The 17,819-nt window shown below is 37.9% G+C and overlaps 1 protein-coding gene across 19 annotated transcripts in view; it reads right to left on the bottom strand.

Annotated features, from left to right (window-relative positions):
• The window catches only part of NEXN (nexilin F-actin binding protein), a 51,269-nt gene that overhangs the window by 14,830 nt on the left and 18,620 nt on the right, over window positions 1–17,819 (bottom strand). For 7 of the 19 annotated variants that reach the window (XM_078393013.1, XM_078393019.1, XM_020794716.3 and 4 more), the window contains exons 2-6: window positions 10,479–10,562; window positions 7,817–8,008; window positions 7,591–7,669; window positions 6,351–6,499; window positions 2,791–2,835 (exon numbers count right to left, since the gene is read on the bottom strand). In XM_078393013.1, the coding sequence (XP_078249139.1) occupies window positions 2,791–2,835; window positions 6,351–6,499; window positions 7,591–7,669; window positions 7,817–8,008; window positions 10,479–10,505 (492 nt within the window). In that variant the 5' untranslated portion in view covers window positions 10,506–10,562. Of the gene's footprint in view, window positions 1–2,790; window positions 2,836–6,350; window positions 6,500–7,590; window positions 7,670–7,816; window positions 8,009–10,478; window positions 10,563–17,578; window positions 17,691–17,819 lie in introns of those variants that run through there. The other 12 variants (XM_078393016.1, XM_078393023.1, XM_020794719.3 and 9 more) reach the window with 5 other exon arrangements.

The raw sequence follows: 17,819 nt of genomic DNA, 5'->3' as shown, positions 1-17,819 counted from the left end.
GTTCCGACTCTGATTACAGTAGCTGGCAAAGAACTTTAATTACGTGTCGTATTTATGTAGCATATTAATGAACAGGTTATTTCCAGACAAGGCCCTCTAGGAATAGAAGGGCTCCTTCCATTTGTGCAAAGGATTCAGATCAAGCAGATGTTGCCACTGGAAGAAGCCAGGTGGCTATTTTTGCCAATCCTCCCTTCAACTCTATAACATTCTGAACTCTGCAAAGAACTCCTTCAAAGAGCCATGAGACCTTTCAGAACAATGTGGAATGTGATGATGGGGGTGTGTGCAATGGAAAAAGCAGAGAAGATGCTTTTTTTTCTTCAGAGCATCTCCTGGGTGGAATTCTACTCAGAAATTCTAGGGCGTACCCAAGGTATATGAAACTTTTTGTCTTCCTTGAAACAGCTCTGTTGCAAGATAACTTCATTATAATTATAATTCCTAATGGAGAGGCTAGATGTCAAGCTAAACAATATGCTTAGCTCTTCTGTAGACACAGTGCTCTCTTAAGCAGGGAAGGACATCTGTTTGTTATAGCACGTGATTTTCTTCACATCATCTTGCTATCTTCTAGTATGCTTTGTTTTGCAACTGGTCATTGAAAATAAATATGGCTTTTCTATTCAAGTTTGATTGCTAAGCAACATATCTCTGAGGAAAAGCAGGCTAAATGTGCAGAGAATATACATTCCTGATAACATCTCGTTTGATCCTGAAAGAGAATGACTCAGTTGAGTCTCATCTGCTACTAAGCACATAGTCCAGGCAAGATTCAAACTTATCTCATTTGTAGATCAGTCTGCTGATCACAGTTATATCTCATGGTGTTTACACACACACACACACACACACACACACACACACACACACACACACACACACACACACACACACACACACACACACACACACACACACACACACACACACACACACACACACACACACACACACACACACACACAAATCACTGTTATATCTCATGGTGTACATACAAACACACAGAGAGAGATAGTAAACTATTGAAAATATCTGTTCTGAAATACCCCTTGAAACACACACAGCAGCCACAATGAGTCTTCTATTAAATGTTGTGTTAAAACTCCTATTACAATACTGTTACTCAGGAGCCATTATCCAACAGCCATTTAGGATGCGGCCGAGGATATGACTGCCAGTCCCACCTCCCTTAGTGCCACCTCTCCATGCTTTCTTCAACCACCCTCCACCTCCAAAAAACAAATCATTCTGTAAGAGCTGCCATCTGATGAATGCTAGCACAAGGGATTTCAATTTCCTGCTATACAATCATGGTAAGATATTTTAAAACTGTTGGTTAAACTCTTTTAAGCTAAAATACAAACACTACAGATCGCGTTATTACTTCATGTTCAAGTTTAAGCACTGCGTAGAGTAATCTGTAACTAATAAATATATGACAGGTATCAGTATGTTAATATATTTACAGTATATCCCATTCTTCATCATGGAGTTCAAAGCAGAATGCATATTTTTATATCGAAGCACTAAGCCAAAGCCTGCACAGTCTCGCCAGGATTCATGGAACCTACCTCAATTTAACCTGGCTGGAATAGTGGTTTAGGTATCAGACTGAAGGTTGGGAGTCCAATTCCCCACCTTGCCTCCTGGAGAAGCGCCAGCATGTGCAGTCATGGGCAAACTGCATAGTCCCAGTGCACCCCCAGAAGAAGGAAATCATAAACTTCTTCGAGGACCACTCGAAGAACCAAAGTTACAGGTAAGTAACCTCTCTTTTCTGTGTATTCCTACTTATAAAAATCTAGAAAGGGGTTGCCATGAGTCAAAATTGATTTGACGGCATGCAATTACGATTATTAGTACCTGAATTTTAATAATCAAAAAGGTAGCCAAATGCTTGAGTGATCTTTAATTATAAAGATCCTGCAAAGAAAAATATTTTTAATAAAAAAACTAAAGAGACTTTATGAAGAAACTCTTTTAAAGCCATCTTAGACAGTGGGGAAAGCCTGAAAGCTAATCTTAGATGATTTTAACATTCCAAGGCTAGTAGACCACTTGGTAAGAAACCTTTTTAAAAAGAAGTTGTGAACAACAGCTGCCTGGCAAATCCTTATTCTGTTGCTTCAAATAGCTAAATTCCAGATGGCATTATGTATCAGGAATAGTGCTATCTGAAGACTCCCAATGGCAGCTTACAATATACAGTAATATCCCCACATGAGTACCGTTGGTAAACACAGTAGATATATTTTAGGCATTCTCAACTGCAATGAGCTATGTAACACTAACTTGTTAATTCCAGTGATGCACCAATAGAAATCTAATTATTCATCTATTAATCCAAAAGCCTATGCAATAAATTGTATCCTGTATCAACCAGCAGATGGCATTTCAGTATTCCCCTCACATTACCATAAAAGTTCAAGTAACCAATTTGAAGCAGATGAAGCTAGACAGAAACAGGGGAGACAGAAAAGTGTGGCAGGTAATGTATGCCAACAAATGCTAAAGAGTCAAGAAAACTTACCACATAAAATAAAATGAAAACAACAGTAATTTTGAAGTTTCATTTAACTCATGGTGGGCACCAAAAACACTGATCAATCTGAAATTATTACAATACAGTATCAGGTGTGAGCTCATGTCTTTCCCAAAATGTTATCTACCGTTTTAGATAACCTAACCTAGTATGTCACTAATACTCACAGCACTTCGGAACACAGCTACTTCTATAGCAATAACAAAGATTTAGGTCAATGTTGCATTGTAAAGAAGTCTGATTACCTCCGACGCTGATTCGCTTCCCGAATTGCTTAACAGTTCATCAATCTATTAAATAAGAATTTTACATAATAAATGTTACTTAGGCTCTTTTCTTTCCCCTTTCCAAAACAGAAAATAAAAATATTGTGCAAATGGGTACATCAAAATGTGGCATGGGTAGTATCCTTCCCCTTCCAGCTTAATCACAAATCTACACAATCCCTAGTCAGATGTCACTTTCCAGAGATGCATCTTGATTCCTTAAAAACTCCGGCTTCAATATCTCCAGCCTCAACTGGAGCAGCTCATAGCCTAGCAGACGAAGTACAGTTCACCAACTTAGTATTATGGCTCTGTTTTCATAGTCATAGGCAAGCAGCAAAAAACCCCAGAAATTTCATCCTGATGTAGTAGCTGCTACTGGACTGTGTTTAGCTCAGTGAACCACATGCTTGTAAGCAAACAGTATTGTGCCCCCTATATTTTTTTTAAAAGTCAAAATTCCATTCTCCCTATACTATCTCCTCCCTCTCCTGTGATCTTTAAAATAACAAGCAGCTCTTTTGGCCAGGGATACCTAGTGTTCACATAACCACCATACAACTCAGCTAATACATCTCCTTCCTCACATCATAATGTCCTTATTGGGTTCAGATTTCTCTCTGGAGAGTAATACTTGACCAAGACTTCAGCCTACTGTATTTCTTTAACATTTGTTACTTCTTCCCTGTTTGAACTGCACATGCACTACTTGTTTGTGCTCGGCTATGGGAATACGTATTGTATATACAGTACATTCTCTTTCCACCAAGACAGATATACATTGAGGCATACATCACTTTTTAAAATGCTCAGAAGCACTCAGAAGGGATCAAGCGTTGGCATCTTAGTCAAAGCAATGTCATTCCTCAGTCTCACGCATGAAAGCCCTTCACACTTGAGAAAATTGTACTCAAGTGTAAAATCCAGGGTATAAAGCTATTCTCATGTGACCATTCTTAGTTCACTGAAAAACACTGAGGTTTAATTGGCAGCAGCCTTTTGCTCCAGTCTATAGAGGAAACTGCTCAATTACACAATTATTAGTGGCATGTAATTAATTTTCCATTATGACAATGTTAATGATACTTGAGTGAAATCCTGGCAGGCTAGGTTACGGTGCTCTCAACAATGAGCATATAGTTGCTTCCTAAAACACATAAATGTCAAGAGGATGAATTTGACCATCGCTGCTTTCCAATTAAAAGTTATGTCCAATTTAAATATTACAGTGCCTACATGGAAGTCACTAAGAAGCACCACTCAGTGACCCATGGGAACATTCCTCATAGCACTTAATTGTAGTGACATGCCTCTCCAATTATATAATCTGCAGTTTAGCAATGCTACCACCAGGAGTATTCATCAATTTAATAGTGGATTCAGGGACAGGGTGTAAAACCTAGAACACCATTGAAGAGGAAAGTTAATAAAGAGTTGACCGGAGTGACTTTATGATCAGAAAACGTCTACTCCAGTTACTCTTCAAGATGCTTTCAATCCACATAATGAATGGGTGGCCCAATTAGCTGCAGGACCTAGTAGGCCTTTTATGGCAGTCTTCAGTGCTGCTAACACTGGCTATAACAAACACTGGAACTCTGTCCAGCCATGACTCTCTGTGAAGACTCAGATGGCTGTCATTGCTGAGACCAAAATACTATCAAATCAGCATAGAGTCACAATAATTTTAATCACTTAGCTTCATTTCATTCTTTGCAAGTGAAATACATATGTACTTTCCCCCCACAAAACCTTTGAATTGATGGGCTGCCAATTTCAAAATTCTGAAAATGCTGTTAATTCTTTATAAATCCTGTAAAAGAACTACAAGTACAACTTACTTTCTATATGGTGTACAGTTTATACTACTGTATATCAAAGCTAATCTTTCATTTCCTACATGCCAACAAATTGTTTGCTTCTAATCGGACCAAAAATGTATTGCATCTCTCCAGTTCTGTACAGCTTTCACTTGGCTCCATCAAACACTAGGAAACATCCATTTATTATTTCAATATCAATGTTTAGATCATGTTACCTGAAAATGGTCACTTTTCTATTTCTAATCTAGCACATTAAATGTTACAGTCTTGCAAGGTGGTATGTACACTAGAGGCGGTTACTTTATCAGGTTTATGATGATACAAGACACATTTGCAGTGGTGCCCCGCAAGACAATATTAATTCATTCTGTGAAAATCGCTGTTTTGTGAAAACATCATCTTGCGAAATACGGTTCCCCATTGGAATGCATTGAAATCCATTTAATGCATTCCAATGGGGACAAATCGACGTCGTTTTACAAAAATCGCCCATATAGAAACCGTTTTGCGAAGCACCGATCAGCTGTTAAAATTGCTGTCTTGCGAAAAACGGTCCCGAAAACACCCATTTTGCGAGTTGCAGACCTAGCTGTCAAAATCGCCGTCTTGCAAAAATCGGTCAAAAAAAACCCCCAAAACATCATCTTGCGAAGCACAGTCCGAAACATTCTATAGCGAAAATCACCCATAGGAAACACTGTTTTGCGAAGCACTATAGTGATCGCAAAAACTCATCGTCGTGCGGATTCGTTGTTTTGCGAGGTAATCGTCTAACAGGGCACCATTGTATACTAATAACCAACCTACTCACATACAATATCCTGGCTTTCATTGAAAATGAAAGCATTAGGAACCTAATCCGAGAGTCTCAGACATTTATATGCTCAGTATTAGGGTTCAGGATTCACATAGGTTATAAAGAGACACCGAAATGACCTTCAGTGTCACTAAAAAGTTAAGAACCTAGAACTTGGTCAAGGTTTGTTCCCAAATTCTGGCTATCGAAAAGCCAAGGGTGGTTAGCATCTCATATTCCCCAAGAAAGCTTATACTTTGATTTAGATCAAGCTTGTCTGTCACTAGAATTACACCCATGGGACTCTCCTGCTGGAGGAGGGCAGAGAGGAGATCTTCACCAATTCCTCCTGTTTCTGTGCCCCTTTAAAAAATTGCTTCACAAAGCTGCTTTCCTCTTCAAGAGAAATTGGGGGGGATTATCTCCCACTCTTTTGTTCCAGGAGCAGAATCCACTGCATCTCAGACCTGCAAACTGATGGAGCTCTTTGCAAGAGGGACACTCTGGATCCAAATATTGTAATTTAAAACAAAACAAAACAAAACAAAATTCAGCAATATACCAGCAAAAATAAATTATTCAGCATGTGAAAGTTCCCTAACCATTTTTTAAAAACCAAGCTCCATGTATTGATAGGTAAATAGACAGTGTATTTCAACAGGACAGTGTAACTGATTGGTATCAAATTTTACATATTTACACACCAAAAGAGAGAAGACCTTAATATTAATTGTAGTAAATGGAGTACTAGTGTGGAATTAAAATAAGTTCTTTTTTTAAAAAAGCTGTATATACAACGCAGTGCTTCAAAGGTTCTGCACTTGTTTTCAAAGCCTAAAGTGAATATTTCCTGTATGTTTACAATTTATTTGGACACTTCTAATATTTAAAGGGTATTTTGTCAAATGTTGTACTCATACCGCTTGTGCCTTTTTTGCCAGTTCTCTCTGAATTTTCTTTTTTTCTATCAAATCTTGCTCAATTCTTCGCTGCCTCTCCTCTTCCATTCTTTTTCTTTCTTCTTCCTGCCTTTGCTTTTCCATTTCAGCAAATTTCCCTTTGACAGTCCCTACGAACAGGAAATGCAACAGAGAATGATTCACTTTAATCTCTGATCCTCACTTTGTTGCCAGAAAAGTAATGTAGAAAATTACATTCTAGACATACAAATTTTTATGAATGTTCTGAACTAGCAACAGTAGCAATCATCACAGAAAAAAAGTTACAATGCACAGACTAAAAGTTAATTCTAAAATAAAAGCGAAAAATACGGATTAAAATCAAAGGGCAAAAGGTGTCCTTGGACCCAGAATACAAAGAATATCAGTCAATGTATTCGCGAAGGCTTTCACGGCCAGGATCTAATGGTTGCTGTGGGTTTTTTGGGCTCTTTGGCCGTGTTCTGAAGGTTGTTCTTCCTAACGTTTCACCAGTCTCTGTGGCCAGCATCTTCATAGGATAGCACTTTGTGCTCTGGTGTAGTCCTTATCACAACAATGCACCCACAACAAGACACACTAATCACCCATCTCCTGAAAAGGACAAAAGCCTATCTTACAGCCATAAATACTCAACTCCCAAGCAAACTTCACCAGAGCACAGAGTGCTGTCCTCTGAAGATGCCGGCCACAGAGACTGGCGAAACATTAGGAAGAACAACCTTCAGAAGACGGCCAAAGAGCCCGAAAAACCCACAACAACCAATATCAGTCAAGTTTTAATCAGGCACTGAAGTGAAGAATAGAAACAATAGGGGGCACCCTGAGCAAGAAGACAGACCTTTCACCTTTTGTAGAACTCACTATTGCAAGAAATGAAACCCAAAATAGCACATCCTGTCTAGTTCTGAGAAGGAATGAGATAAGATAGTGGAAAGAATTTCTGCAAGCACTCAGAACATGGAGAGCTTCAAATGTGCTTAGTAAGAGTCTGAATTGGACCCAAGAGCCTGGAGACCACCAGTGAAGTTGGACCAGTATAGGCTGATGTATTACATCCTGTCAATTTCAGGAACCAGGCCGCAACACAATGCACTAGCTATCGCTCTCAAATTGTTTTGAAAGGCTGCCCCACAGATTGTTGCATTGATCAGTAATTAGCAAAACACAGATGAATGAACACAACTCCTTTATAACATGGACTTTAATGCTTCATTCTCACCTGTCAGCTTTGGAACATACGCTTTCTCTACTTTAGAAGATTTTTCTTCATCATCATCAGAAGCAAGTAGTTCTTTCATCTAAATAGGGGATCAAAGATATTTTTAATGATTCTGAAATCAAAATTCCAGAGCTTTTATATAAAATTAGAAAGCATTTTCTACACCAGTGTTGAAGTAAAAAAAGAAACAAAAGTAACAGAAACAAGTATTTGCAAAGTAAATGACCTCCTGCTTTCGCCTGTTCCATTCTTTCTCTCTAACATATTGTTCTTTTCTTCTTTGCTTTTCTTCCCTAGATCGTCTTTCATTTCTTTCTTCCCTTGCTTTCTGCATGGCTTCAAATTTATCCTTTACGTCACCCTTTCGAAGTTTGGGCACATAGGACTTTTGGATAGGTTTAGACGAAGAAAGCAGAATCTTTGTATAGATGCAGAGAATGCAAAGACAGGAAAAAGATGGGAGAAGCAGATGAAGAGAAATCGTACAGAACGTGAGACAGAATGTAAGATTTATGGAAACAGACTATACAAACACATTTCTGTATTCCAAACTGCCTTGTACAGTCTAAATTTATAGAATTTCTTGAATTAAGAGAAAGTTTCTTGCTTATTATTACAGTATTTCTTTGTCAATAAATGGGGTGACAATCATAACAAAATTTCTGTCACTCCTCTACCCTTCAGTGCTGAGGTTTTCCTCAACTATAATGAACTGGGAATTGCCATGTGGTATTTCATCCTTATGTATCTGCAATCTAGTGATTTTTATTTTTTTTTAAATCTTTGCAGCTTTGGGGGCCAATTAATGTGACCATATAAACTATAACCACCCAATGTGCATCTTCAGTGTATCAAGTTAATTGTAGGTCTGTAATGCCTATGTAAAAATTAGCAGTTCACATAATCTCAGTACAAGCTCTTCTCTGCCATCTTTAATGCTTTCCTGTTCAGTTCATAGTGTATTGCACCTGATTTTGTTAACAAGTGGGGGAAAGGGGGGACTTTGAATCCAGGTAAGATTCTGTAAGTGAAAAATAGATTCCATATAATTGAATTTTCAAGATGTCTCCGCATATACTTTAAATGCTCAATTTAAAAGTCGACAGTGATATGTGTGCATGTGCTGACTTAAAATATTTATACTGTTTGCAAGCTGAATACCTCTGAGGGAATCAGCATCCTAAAAGACACTAGTAATTCCTAATAGACCTGGGTTTAGAATTTATCAAACCGAGGCCTGAGTTTAGGGCTATCAGCAGTTTGCCTAGGACAGTGAGAGGGCAGCCTCAGAACTGACGCAGCCTCTACCAGTGCTGATACCAAGAAATATGGCAAGTGTCACTTTTGTGAAAAAAAATCACAGCAATAATATGCTTCATGTACCCAATTCGTCTGTTCAACTCAGACAGTCATGAAATGTGGCAATTCTACATAGGCTGCCCACATAGCATGTGCAGTTAATGAGTTGTTAATTAAACATCTCATGATTATTGAACTTCTACTTTAATGTAAATATGTAATTGTAATAGTTATGTAAATAGAATAATAATGTCATATAAGAATTCCTAAAAATCCAGTGATTACATAATCAGCTGGAGTAATTTTTCAGAAATCAAATACTCCCTCTACCTTCCCTGAAAGTCCAAAGGCTCCTGTAGAACCGCTTTCACCATGGGCAAGCCATTGGGAGCTGTGAGATGGGAAGGAGTCCTTCATCTCCAAAAACTGCCACCACTGGAATGACTTTCTCATTGGCTGCAGTGTTCTGAGATTACAGACTTCTCCACAAGAAAAGGGATTCCATGGAACCCTTGGGATCTTGCTGGAGGGATCAGAAATCCTTTTTCTTGAAAAAATCACCAAAGCTGATCATCATGAGCCTTACATAGCATAGATATGTGATCAGGATTTCAGTGACGGTAACTACAGTTATTAATAATTTTTTAATAGTACACTGGCCAAAATTGTATTTGTTATGCTTGGTGATATAATGCCATCAGCCAGGAGAAAATTGCTATAAGAAGTCCACATACATATCTTTTGTCACACACCAAGTCATGTGCCTTGTGTTCGATAGAAGATGCCTATGTCTACTTCATGTGACAATTTGCTGCTGAACATTAGCACTAATTATATTAACACCAGTGGGCATAAAAATAGGAATTTAGCCAATACATATATGTTTTAAACATTCTGTGGGTGAAATTAGTCCATGCCTATAAGTATAAATATTTTACACTCTGAAATATTATTGATCTCCTTGCAACTGTGGCCAGAATCCTATTGCTATAACTTTCTGCAACTAACTGATGAATTGTTAGGCTGCATTTTGGTCATGTGACTGGTGACATGTCAATTGTGCAGCCAAGGTGTGCTGTGACATCTAATCAATTAGCCACAGCAAATCATATATGAATACTAGTAGGATTCTGACCTATATTATTTTAATGAAGCAATAAAGTCCCCTTTGAAAGCACTATTTATTTTCCTTGGGAGTTTTATTTTTAAGGCTTTTTAAAGTAGTATATTGGATCCTCAAACCAGATAGCTAACATTGTATCAATTGAAAGTTAGACACTGGAACTTCCCTATACAAAATGCCCCTTCTTCACTCAATATTGGAAGTGTGAATCTAGGTATACTTTCTCTTTCCCCTCTGACTTCATGTGGTTCTCTCTAGATTGGAAAAAAGTAACATTATAACAAGACTGTAAGATTTGTCCCTTTGCTCACTGGCAGCTGCTCTACCTCCCGAAAGACAGCAATGTTGTATCTTGTGAATCTTGCACCTAAGGTGACTTTCCTTATTTTACACGGTAAAGTTAGAATATAGTAAAAGTTAGTGTAATACATTTTATGAACATTTCCCCTTTAAACAACATACATACCTCTGCCTTCTGTGCAACGTCATTCATGGCTGCTTTCTATGATCCAGAAACAAACGTTTGTAAATATTATGTTTTCAGCTTTACCTTTACAAAGGAAAATAAATGGTTGTTATCACCACTTAGAAACTGCATTTTAAGAAATGTTTTTATAGTCATCTGGGGGATAGAATTCATGCTTGATTGTCCACTTGCCATTGGTTTTGTCAAGATTCTTCCTTAGGAAGAATTGCACTCATTGAATGCTTATACATCCAAAAAATGAATGTTTATACATCCAATAAATGCAAAACAATCATTGCTAAGACAGGAAGCAACATTCCCTTCCTTTAATATCTAATGAAAACACAGAACATCTAAGCCAACATTTGGTCACATGTCTGACAGCTGAATGAATGCTTGGAAAGATATTTTCCAAATTGATGATAGGATAAAGCTATGAATGTTATGTTTTATAACCAGTCAAATATGACAATAAGACAGGAAACAAATATATAGGCCTTTGTCAATTCTTATTAAATACACTGTAAAATATATGAACTATTTTATGATAAACTGTTAAATTGTTTGTGTGTTAATAAAATGGCATCTTGCCAAACTTTCTAGGGTAACAAATGTATTACAAATTTTGTTAAAACAAAAGCATTTAATCCTGCTCAGTCGTAATAACTGAGAGGAAAGAGATAAGCTCCTTGCCCCCTCAGTCATAAATAATATTTATTTATTTATTTTATTTTATTTTATTTTATTTATACCCCGCCTATCTAGTCATTTCGACCACTCTAGGCAGCTAATTATATATTATAAAGTTATAAATTTATAAATTATGTATTATAAATCCCCAAACTCAAGATATTTAATTTAGTTTTATTTCCACATATCAAAGGATATATATCTGGTTCTTTCTAAACTTTAGGCCACAGGCAGACAGTTGTAACCCCTGAAGCATTTTGGGACTGTACCTCTCATAAAGCACCATAGTAACAGCTGTAGGGCAACAACATATAGAGCACTACAGATGTCCACCCTTGCTCTAGGTCTAGGACAATGGTTCCCAACTTTGTCCCTCCAGATGTTCTTGGCCTAAAACTCCCAGAAACCTTTACTACAAGCTGTGCTGCCCAGGATTTCTGGGAGCTGAAATCCAAGAACATATGAAAACTCAAGGCTGGGAAACACTGCTGTTGGAGGTCTGTTCTTCCTCTGTCAGCAGCAAGAACAAACTTAATGGGGGAAAGGCCTAGCCAAGAAAATAGCTGATCTGCTTGGCACTCTATACCTCTGTAAGTATACAAAGAATCAATCTAGTTCAACATCTGTCTCAACATGCATATTCTTAAGGAGTTAAACCCCAGTGCTCGTTTCTAAATCTGAATCACCTCCTATGCCTAATATTAGCCCCACAACACAAGGAAAATACTGTACTGGTAATATATAAAGATAACTGTATTTATCCCCAGTATGATTAACAGAAGATTGCGAAGGTTATTAATAAAGAGGATATAGGATAGATCTCTCCAATAAAAAGCATGAGGGGTGGAGATCTATGAAAGTTTTAAACTCACAGCATTGCATCACCTATTACACCTATGTCATGCCCATTTCCAGTCTCCGCCACATTGCTTACAAAAGGGGCTTAGTGCTGAGCAAAGGTAAAGTCCCTGACATCCTACAACCTATACAGGACCTTCAAAGGACACCTGCACTCTATATGCCTGCATTAACTTGAAAAATGTATGGAAAGACGTTAAGGTCTGACCTTAATATGGGTGTTTTATTTGTAACACCTAAGGAGACCAAAAAAGCCGCACAAGGAACCAAGCTTTCTCGGTGGTTTACCAGGCACCATCCCTCCCTCTTTTTAGGAAACTGTTTAAGACTGAATTATACAAAGCTGCCTTCTATTAGTGTAAATTTATCCTGAGATGTTCAAATGGGTTTAATTTGTGGTTTTTAATTCAAAAATAGATTCAACTAGTGACAGGATTATTGGTGTTTTATGGTGTCTTTTGTATTTAATCTATTGTGTTATGTTTTTATTATCTCTTGAAAGCTCCCCAGAATGGCAACACTAATGGGGAGGTATAAAAATGGAAATAAATAAATATATAAATATATAAACAAATATATAAACAAACAAATAAATAAATAATGTTTCATTGGCACCTCACTTTTACTCCTTTTTGTTTAGCCTTACAACAAAGCCATGAGGTAAATAAAGAAGAGGGATCCCAGACTTTGCTCCAGTAATCCCTGCTCTAGCCACTTTCCAGTTGAAATTACTGTTATGAGCTCTAAGTAAGGCTACCCCTGAAGACTGCCCATAAACTTCAGTTGACTCCAGATGTCAATACCATCATTCAGACTGCTGTCAGGCAAACATACAAGATTATATCAATCTTACATCAGTTTCAAAGATGCAGATTTATTTCCACTTAGTTGAAGGTGCTGTTTCTAACCTTTAAAGGTCTTAATGGCCTAGAGCCACAATTTACAAAGAGAGCAAGTGGCAGAGAGGGGGGGGGTAAGAAACGAAGTGTGCATGCCCCCAAGTCTTCCATGGGGAGGTGTCAAAGAGTCCCAAAGATCCAGACATAGAACAGAAGTTGACACTTATTTTCAACACAACTTTATTAATCAAACTAACAAAGTAACTCAACACTATAACAGCCACTCCCATCCTTCTCATATTTGGTTTTTCTTTTTTCCTGCTATCTTCAATTTTTTTCTAGCGTTATTTTTAGATTCTAATTTTCTCATGATGTTCCCAAAGTATGACAGTCTCAATTTCAGAATTTTTTCTCCAGAGATAGTTCAGGCTTGGTTTGCTCTAGGATCCACTTGTTCAACTTTTTGGCAGTTCTTGATACTGTATCTGCAAAGAACTCTTTCAGCACCATACAGTATTTCAAACAATTTTTTTTTCTCAGCCTTCTTCACTATCCAGCTTTCACACCCATACACAGTAATTGGGAATACAATAGTGTGATTGATCTTGGCCTTGGTCCATGGTGAAACTTGATGATCTTTTCTAATTTTTTCATTGCTGCCTTTCAAAGCCTCAGTCTTCTTTAGGTTTCTTAGCTGCAGTCTTCATTAGGATTGACAACTGAACAAAGATATACAATTTTAAAAAATATTTATATTTCTTCATTGTCAACATTAAAGCTGTGTAGTTCTGTAGTTATTTTTCTTCTTAATGTTCAGCTACACTCCTGTTTTGGCACTTTCTTTCACTTTCAAGTCATTTCAAGTCATTGCTGCTTTCTGCCAGTAAGAGGGTGTCATCCACATTTATTTATCCGCATTCATTCATTCATTTGAGTTTTATACCACCCATCTAGCTACCAAGGCCACTCTGGGCAGTTTACATGATAAAAAAAATCTCCTAAATTATTGACATTTCTTCCACCAATTTTAACACTTCCCTTATCTGAATTTAGTCCAGCTTTCCATATAATATGCCCTGTGTACAGATTGAACATGTAAGGGGATAAAATGCACCCTTATCTGGAACCTTTGCCTATAGGAAACCATTCTCTCTCTCCATATTCTGTCCTGATGGTAGCTACAGGTTATGGATCAGGACAATCAAGTGCTGAGGCATACCTATTTCTTTCCAAACTGCCCATTATTTATTATAGAATCACAGAATAATTGAGTTGGAAGGGACCTATAAGGCCATAGAGTTCAACCCCCTTGTCACTGCAGGAATCCAAGTCTAATCAGATCTGACAGATGGTGGTCCAATTTTCTCTTGAATGCCTCCAGTATTGGAAGTGCTCAACATGTCTCGAATTAATTGGTTCCACAGTCATACTGCTCTAACAGTTAAGAAATTTTTCCTGATATTCAGCCTAAATCTGGCTTCCTGTAGCTTGAACCAATTATTACATGCCCTGTACTTTGTGATGGTCAAGAACAGATCCTGCTCCTCCTCTGTATGACTACCTTTCAAGTATTTGAAAACTTATGGATAATTATGGGGTTGTCCAAAATATCCAAAAATCCCTTCCGTAGTGTAAATTAGTGTAAACTATGCTGTGAATCTTCTAATGCACAGACAACCACTATTGTGATTGTATCTTCACTTTTTCCCCTTATACAAAATTCTAAAGTACACACAAACTCAATCTAGGTAATCATGTACCAACAAACATGCTTGTGTGGAAGACTGCACGCAGATATTTTTGACTTGAGTTAAAAGCATCCAGCTCCTCAAAATATGTCATGGAATGTGTTGTTTATTCTTGGTTCTGTCCTCTGTTCTTAAAACAAGACATAATTCTGTATATGGTATAGAGGAGAAACAGTCACCTCTAGCTATTGTGGCCCTCTAAATGTAGGTGGAGTGCATATCTCATTAGTCCTGGTCATTATAGCCAAGGAAAAATGATACTAGTAACTACTTCATACAAAGTATGTGGTCAACTGGTGCCACAAAATCTTTTACCTTAATTGTCATTTTCTATAAGCTTGGTCTCCCCTACAAAGTGCAGAGACACAGGGGAGAATCAGCAAGACACCAGCTTCCCCATAGAAAGTGCTAAAACATTATCCCTCTGAAGACATGTTTTTGCAAAGCTTATGAGTATGCAAAATCAATTTGCAAATAAATTCTGTGCTTGTCAGAAAACTCATTTACACCTTAAATGAAAGTTGAGAAACTTTACATTGGGTTAAATCAGTGGTTCTTAACCTTTGTTACTCAGATGCTTTTGAACTGCAACTCCCAGAAACCCCAGTCAGCACAGCTTGTGGTGAAGGTTTCTGGGAGTTGCAGTCCAAAACTCCTGAGTAACCCAAGGTTAAGAACCAGTGGGTTAAATGATAAAATAAAATTTCTTTTGGGAGCTCTACTTCTAATGATGGGCTCAATGTAACATTAGCTGTGTAGGCAGTTCATAATGACAAAAACCTGCATGCCAATAGCCCTCTACAACTCCAAAATCTAGCACTTTAAATTATTTGGAAAATTAAACAAGAAACAGGACAAAAACTAATTCTGAACATGTATACATGCTTATAAATACTTACATAGTATACTGCATATAATCAAATAAAATTGGTCAGCTGGCACCATTGTATCTAGTTTTTTTGTTTTTTGTTTGTTTGTTTGTTACATCTAAGAGGTAGTGGGCTGACATTTCCTTTTAGTCTTGCCAGTGCTTGCTTTAGTCTTGCCAGTGCTTGGTTTATCATTTTAAATGCTTCTTGTAGACCGAACCTCAATTTAATAACTGGCATAATTTTGGGTGGTGGGAGAAAAACATACTCAGTTATGCATAATGTCAAGATACAATGGTCAGCCAGTAGGAAATAACAGCCCAACATACAAATCCTATTGCAGTGCATAACAACAATAGGAATGGATGCTCACTGAAAATAACAACATAGAAAGGAAAATGTATCCCTATTCTTGTTTCAATACAAGTGACTGCAAGTTCTTTTGGCAAATGGTACTGCCCTAACAGCTGCATGAGGAGATACAAGACCTGAATTGCAGGTTTGTAAAAAAGGCTGGAACATTTTCCTAATTAGGAACCCTACCCTTTTTTCTGGTTTCTATTTTACACTTTAAAAACATCACTTTCCTCTTTTAAGGAAGACTGAAATTCAGCCAAAGGGCTCTTACTAGTTTATTAATGCTGGGCCAAACCACAACTAACAAGTCCTGAAACTAATACATGGATGTTGCCCATATACAGTATTTAAACAAGCAGCTTTAAAGCTTTAGCAGGCTTGTTTTGTTTGGCTTAATTACCAGATGGTAGCACCTCTTTCGCACAGATAGATCAAGAAAAAAGTCGATCTTATTAACATAAGAACATAAGAAGAGCCCTGCTGGATCGGGCCAAGGGCCCATCTACTCCACCATCCTGTATCTCACAGTGGCCCCACCAGATGCCTCTGGGAGCACATGAGACAACTAGATACCAGTCTCCTGATACCCCTTCCCCTGTATATGACATTTGGAGGTACCTTCCTTCTAAGCCTGGAGATTGTACAATCCCCATTATGGATTGTAACCTGAGATGGACTTTTCTTCCAGGAATCTGTCCAATCCCCTTTTAAAGGCATCTAGGCCAGATGCCATCACCACATCCTGTGGCAAGGAGTTTCACAGACTAACAACATGCTGGGTAAAGAAATATTTTCTTTTGTCTGTTCTCACTCTCCCAACACTCAATTTGAGTGGTGGCGCTGTGGGCTAAACCGCAGAAGCCTGTGCTGCAGGGTCAGAAGACCAAGCAGTCGTAAGATCGAATCCATGCGACGGAGTGAGCGCCCGTTGCTTGTCCCAGCTCCCGCCAACCTAGCGGTTCGAAAGCATGCAAATGTGAGTAGATAAATAGGTACCATCTTGGTGGGAAGGTAAACAGCGTTCCGTGTCTAAATCACACTGGCCATGTGACCACGGAAAGATTGTCTTCGGACAAAACGCTGGCTCTATGGCTTGAAGAGCGGGATGAGCGCCGCCCCCTAGAGTCGGACATGACTGGACAAAAATTGTCAAGGGGAACCTTTACCTTTTACCCCTGGTTCTAGCAATGTGTGAGAGGGAAAATAGCTTCCCTCTATCCACTTCATCCATCCCCTGCATAATTTTATACATCTCAATCATGCCCCCCCACATATGCCTTTTTCTAGACTAAAGAACCCCAAACACTGTAGCCTTTTCTCATAAGGGAGGTGCCCCAGCCCAGTCATCATTTTAGTCACTCACTTCTACACTTTTTCCAGGTCCACTATGTCTTCTTTCAGGTGCAGCAACCAGAACTGTACGCAATACTCCAGGTGTGGCCTTACCAGCGTTTTGAACTATTTTGTAACTATTCTACTTAATGAATTACTTATGTTATATGCAGATATTTACTGCCATTCAAACTTGGCCAGAACACAAACTATTTGAATAATTAAGAAGTGATTTTAAGACTTGGATGCAGTGCATACCTTCACTTTTAATGAGAAAATTAAGAGCAGAGATAAGAAAATGATAGATTTATTATCTATTCTAGATTAGAATACAGAACTGGTAGCGAAATTTTGGGCGGCATGCTATAGCAGCAATAGACAGCTAAACCCTTAGACCTTGGTCTTACCTTGCTATATTTGCTGTTTTAGATATTTTACTTTTTGTATGTCTGGTATGGCTCTTTGTAGTGCATGCCAGTCTTTGAAGTTTTGTATTCAATTTTGTATGGCTTGATGCTGTAACAATAAAGTATGTATATGTATTCTAGATTAAGAAAATAAATGTTTTGAAAACATCAAAGTATTTAATGTTATCTTATGCCTCTAAGTTCTTTGTAGATCATTTTAAAAAAAATACAAAATGTGTGT

The sequence above is a fragment of the Pogona vitticeps genome, chromosome 4 (assembly GCF_051106095.1).
Source record: "Pogona vitticeps strain Pit_001003342236 chromosome 4, PviZW2.1, whole genome shotgun sequence".
In the NCBI taxonomy this organism is placed as follows: domain Eukaryota; kingdom Metazoa; phylum Chordata; class Lepidosauria; order Squamata; family Agamidae; genus Pogona; species Pogona vitticeps.
The sequence above is the reverse complement of the archived record's forward strand: the minus strand, read 5'-3'. Positions and strand labels throughout refer to the sequence as shown.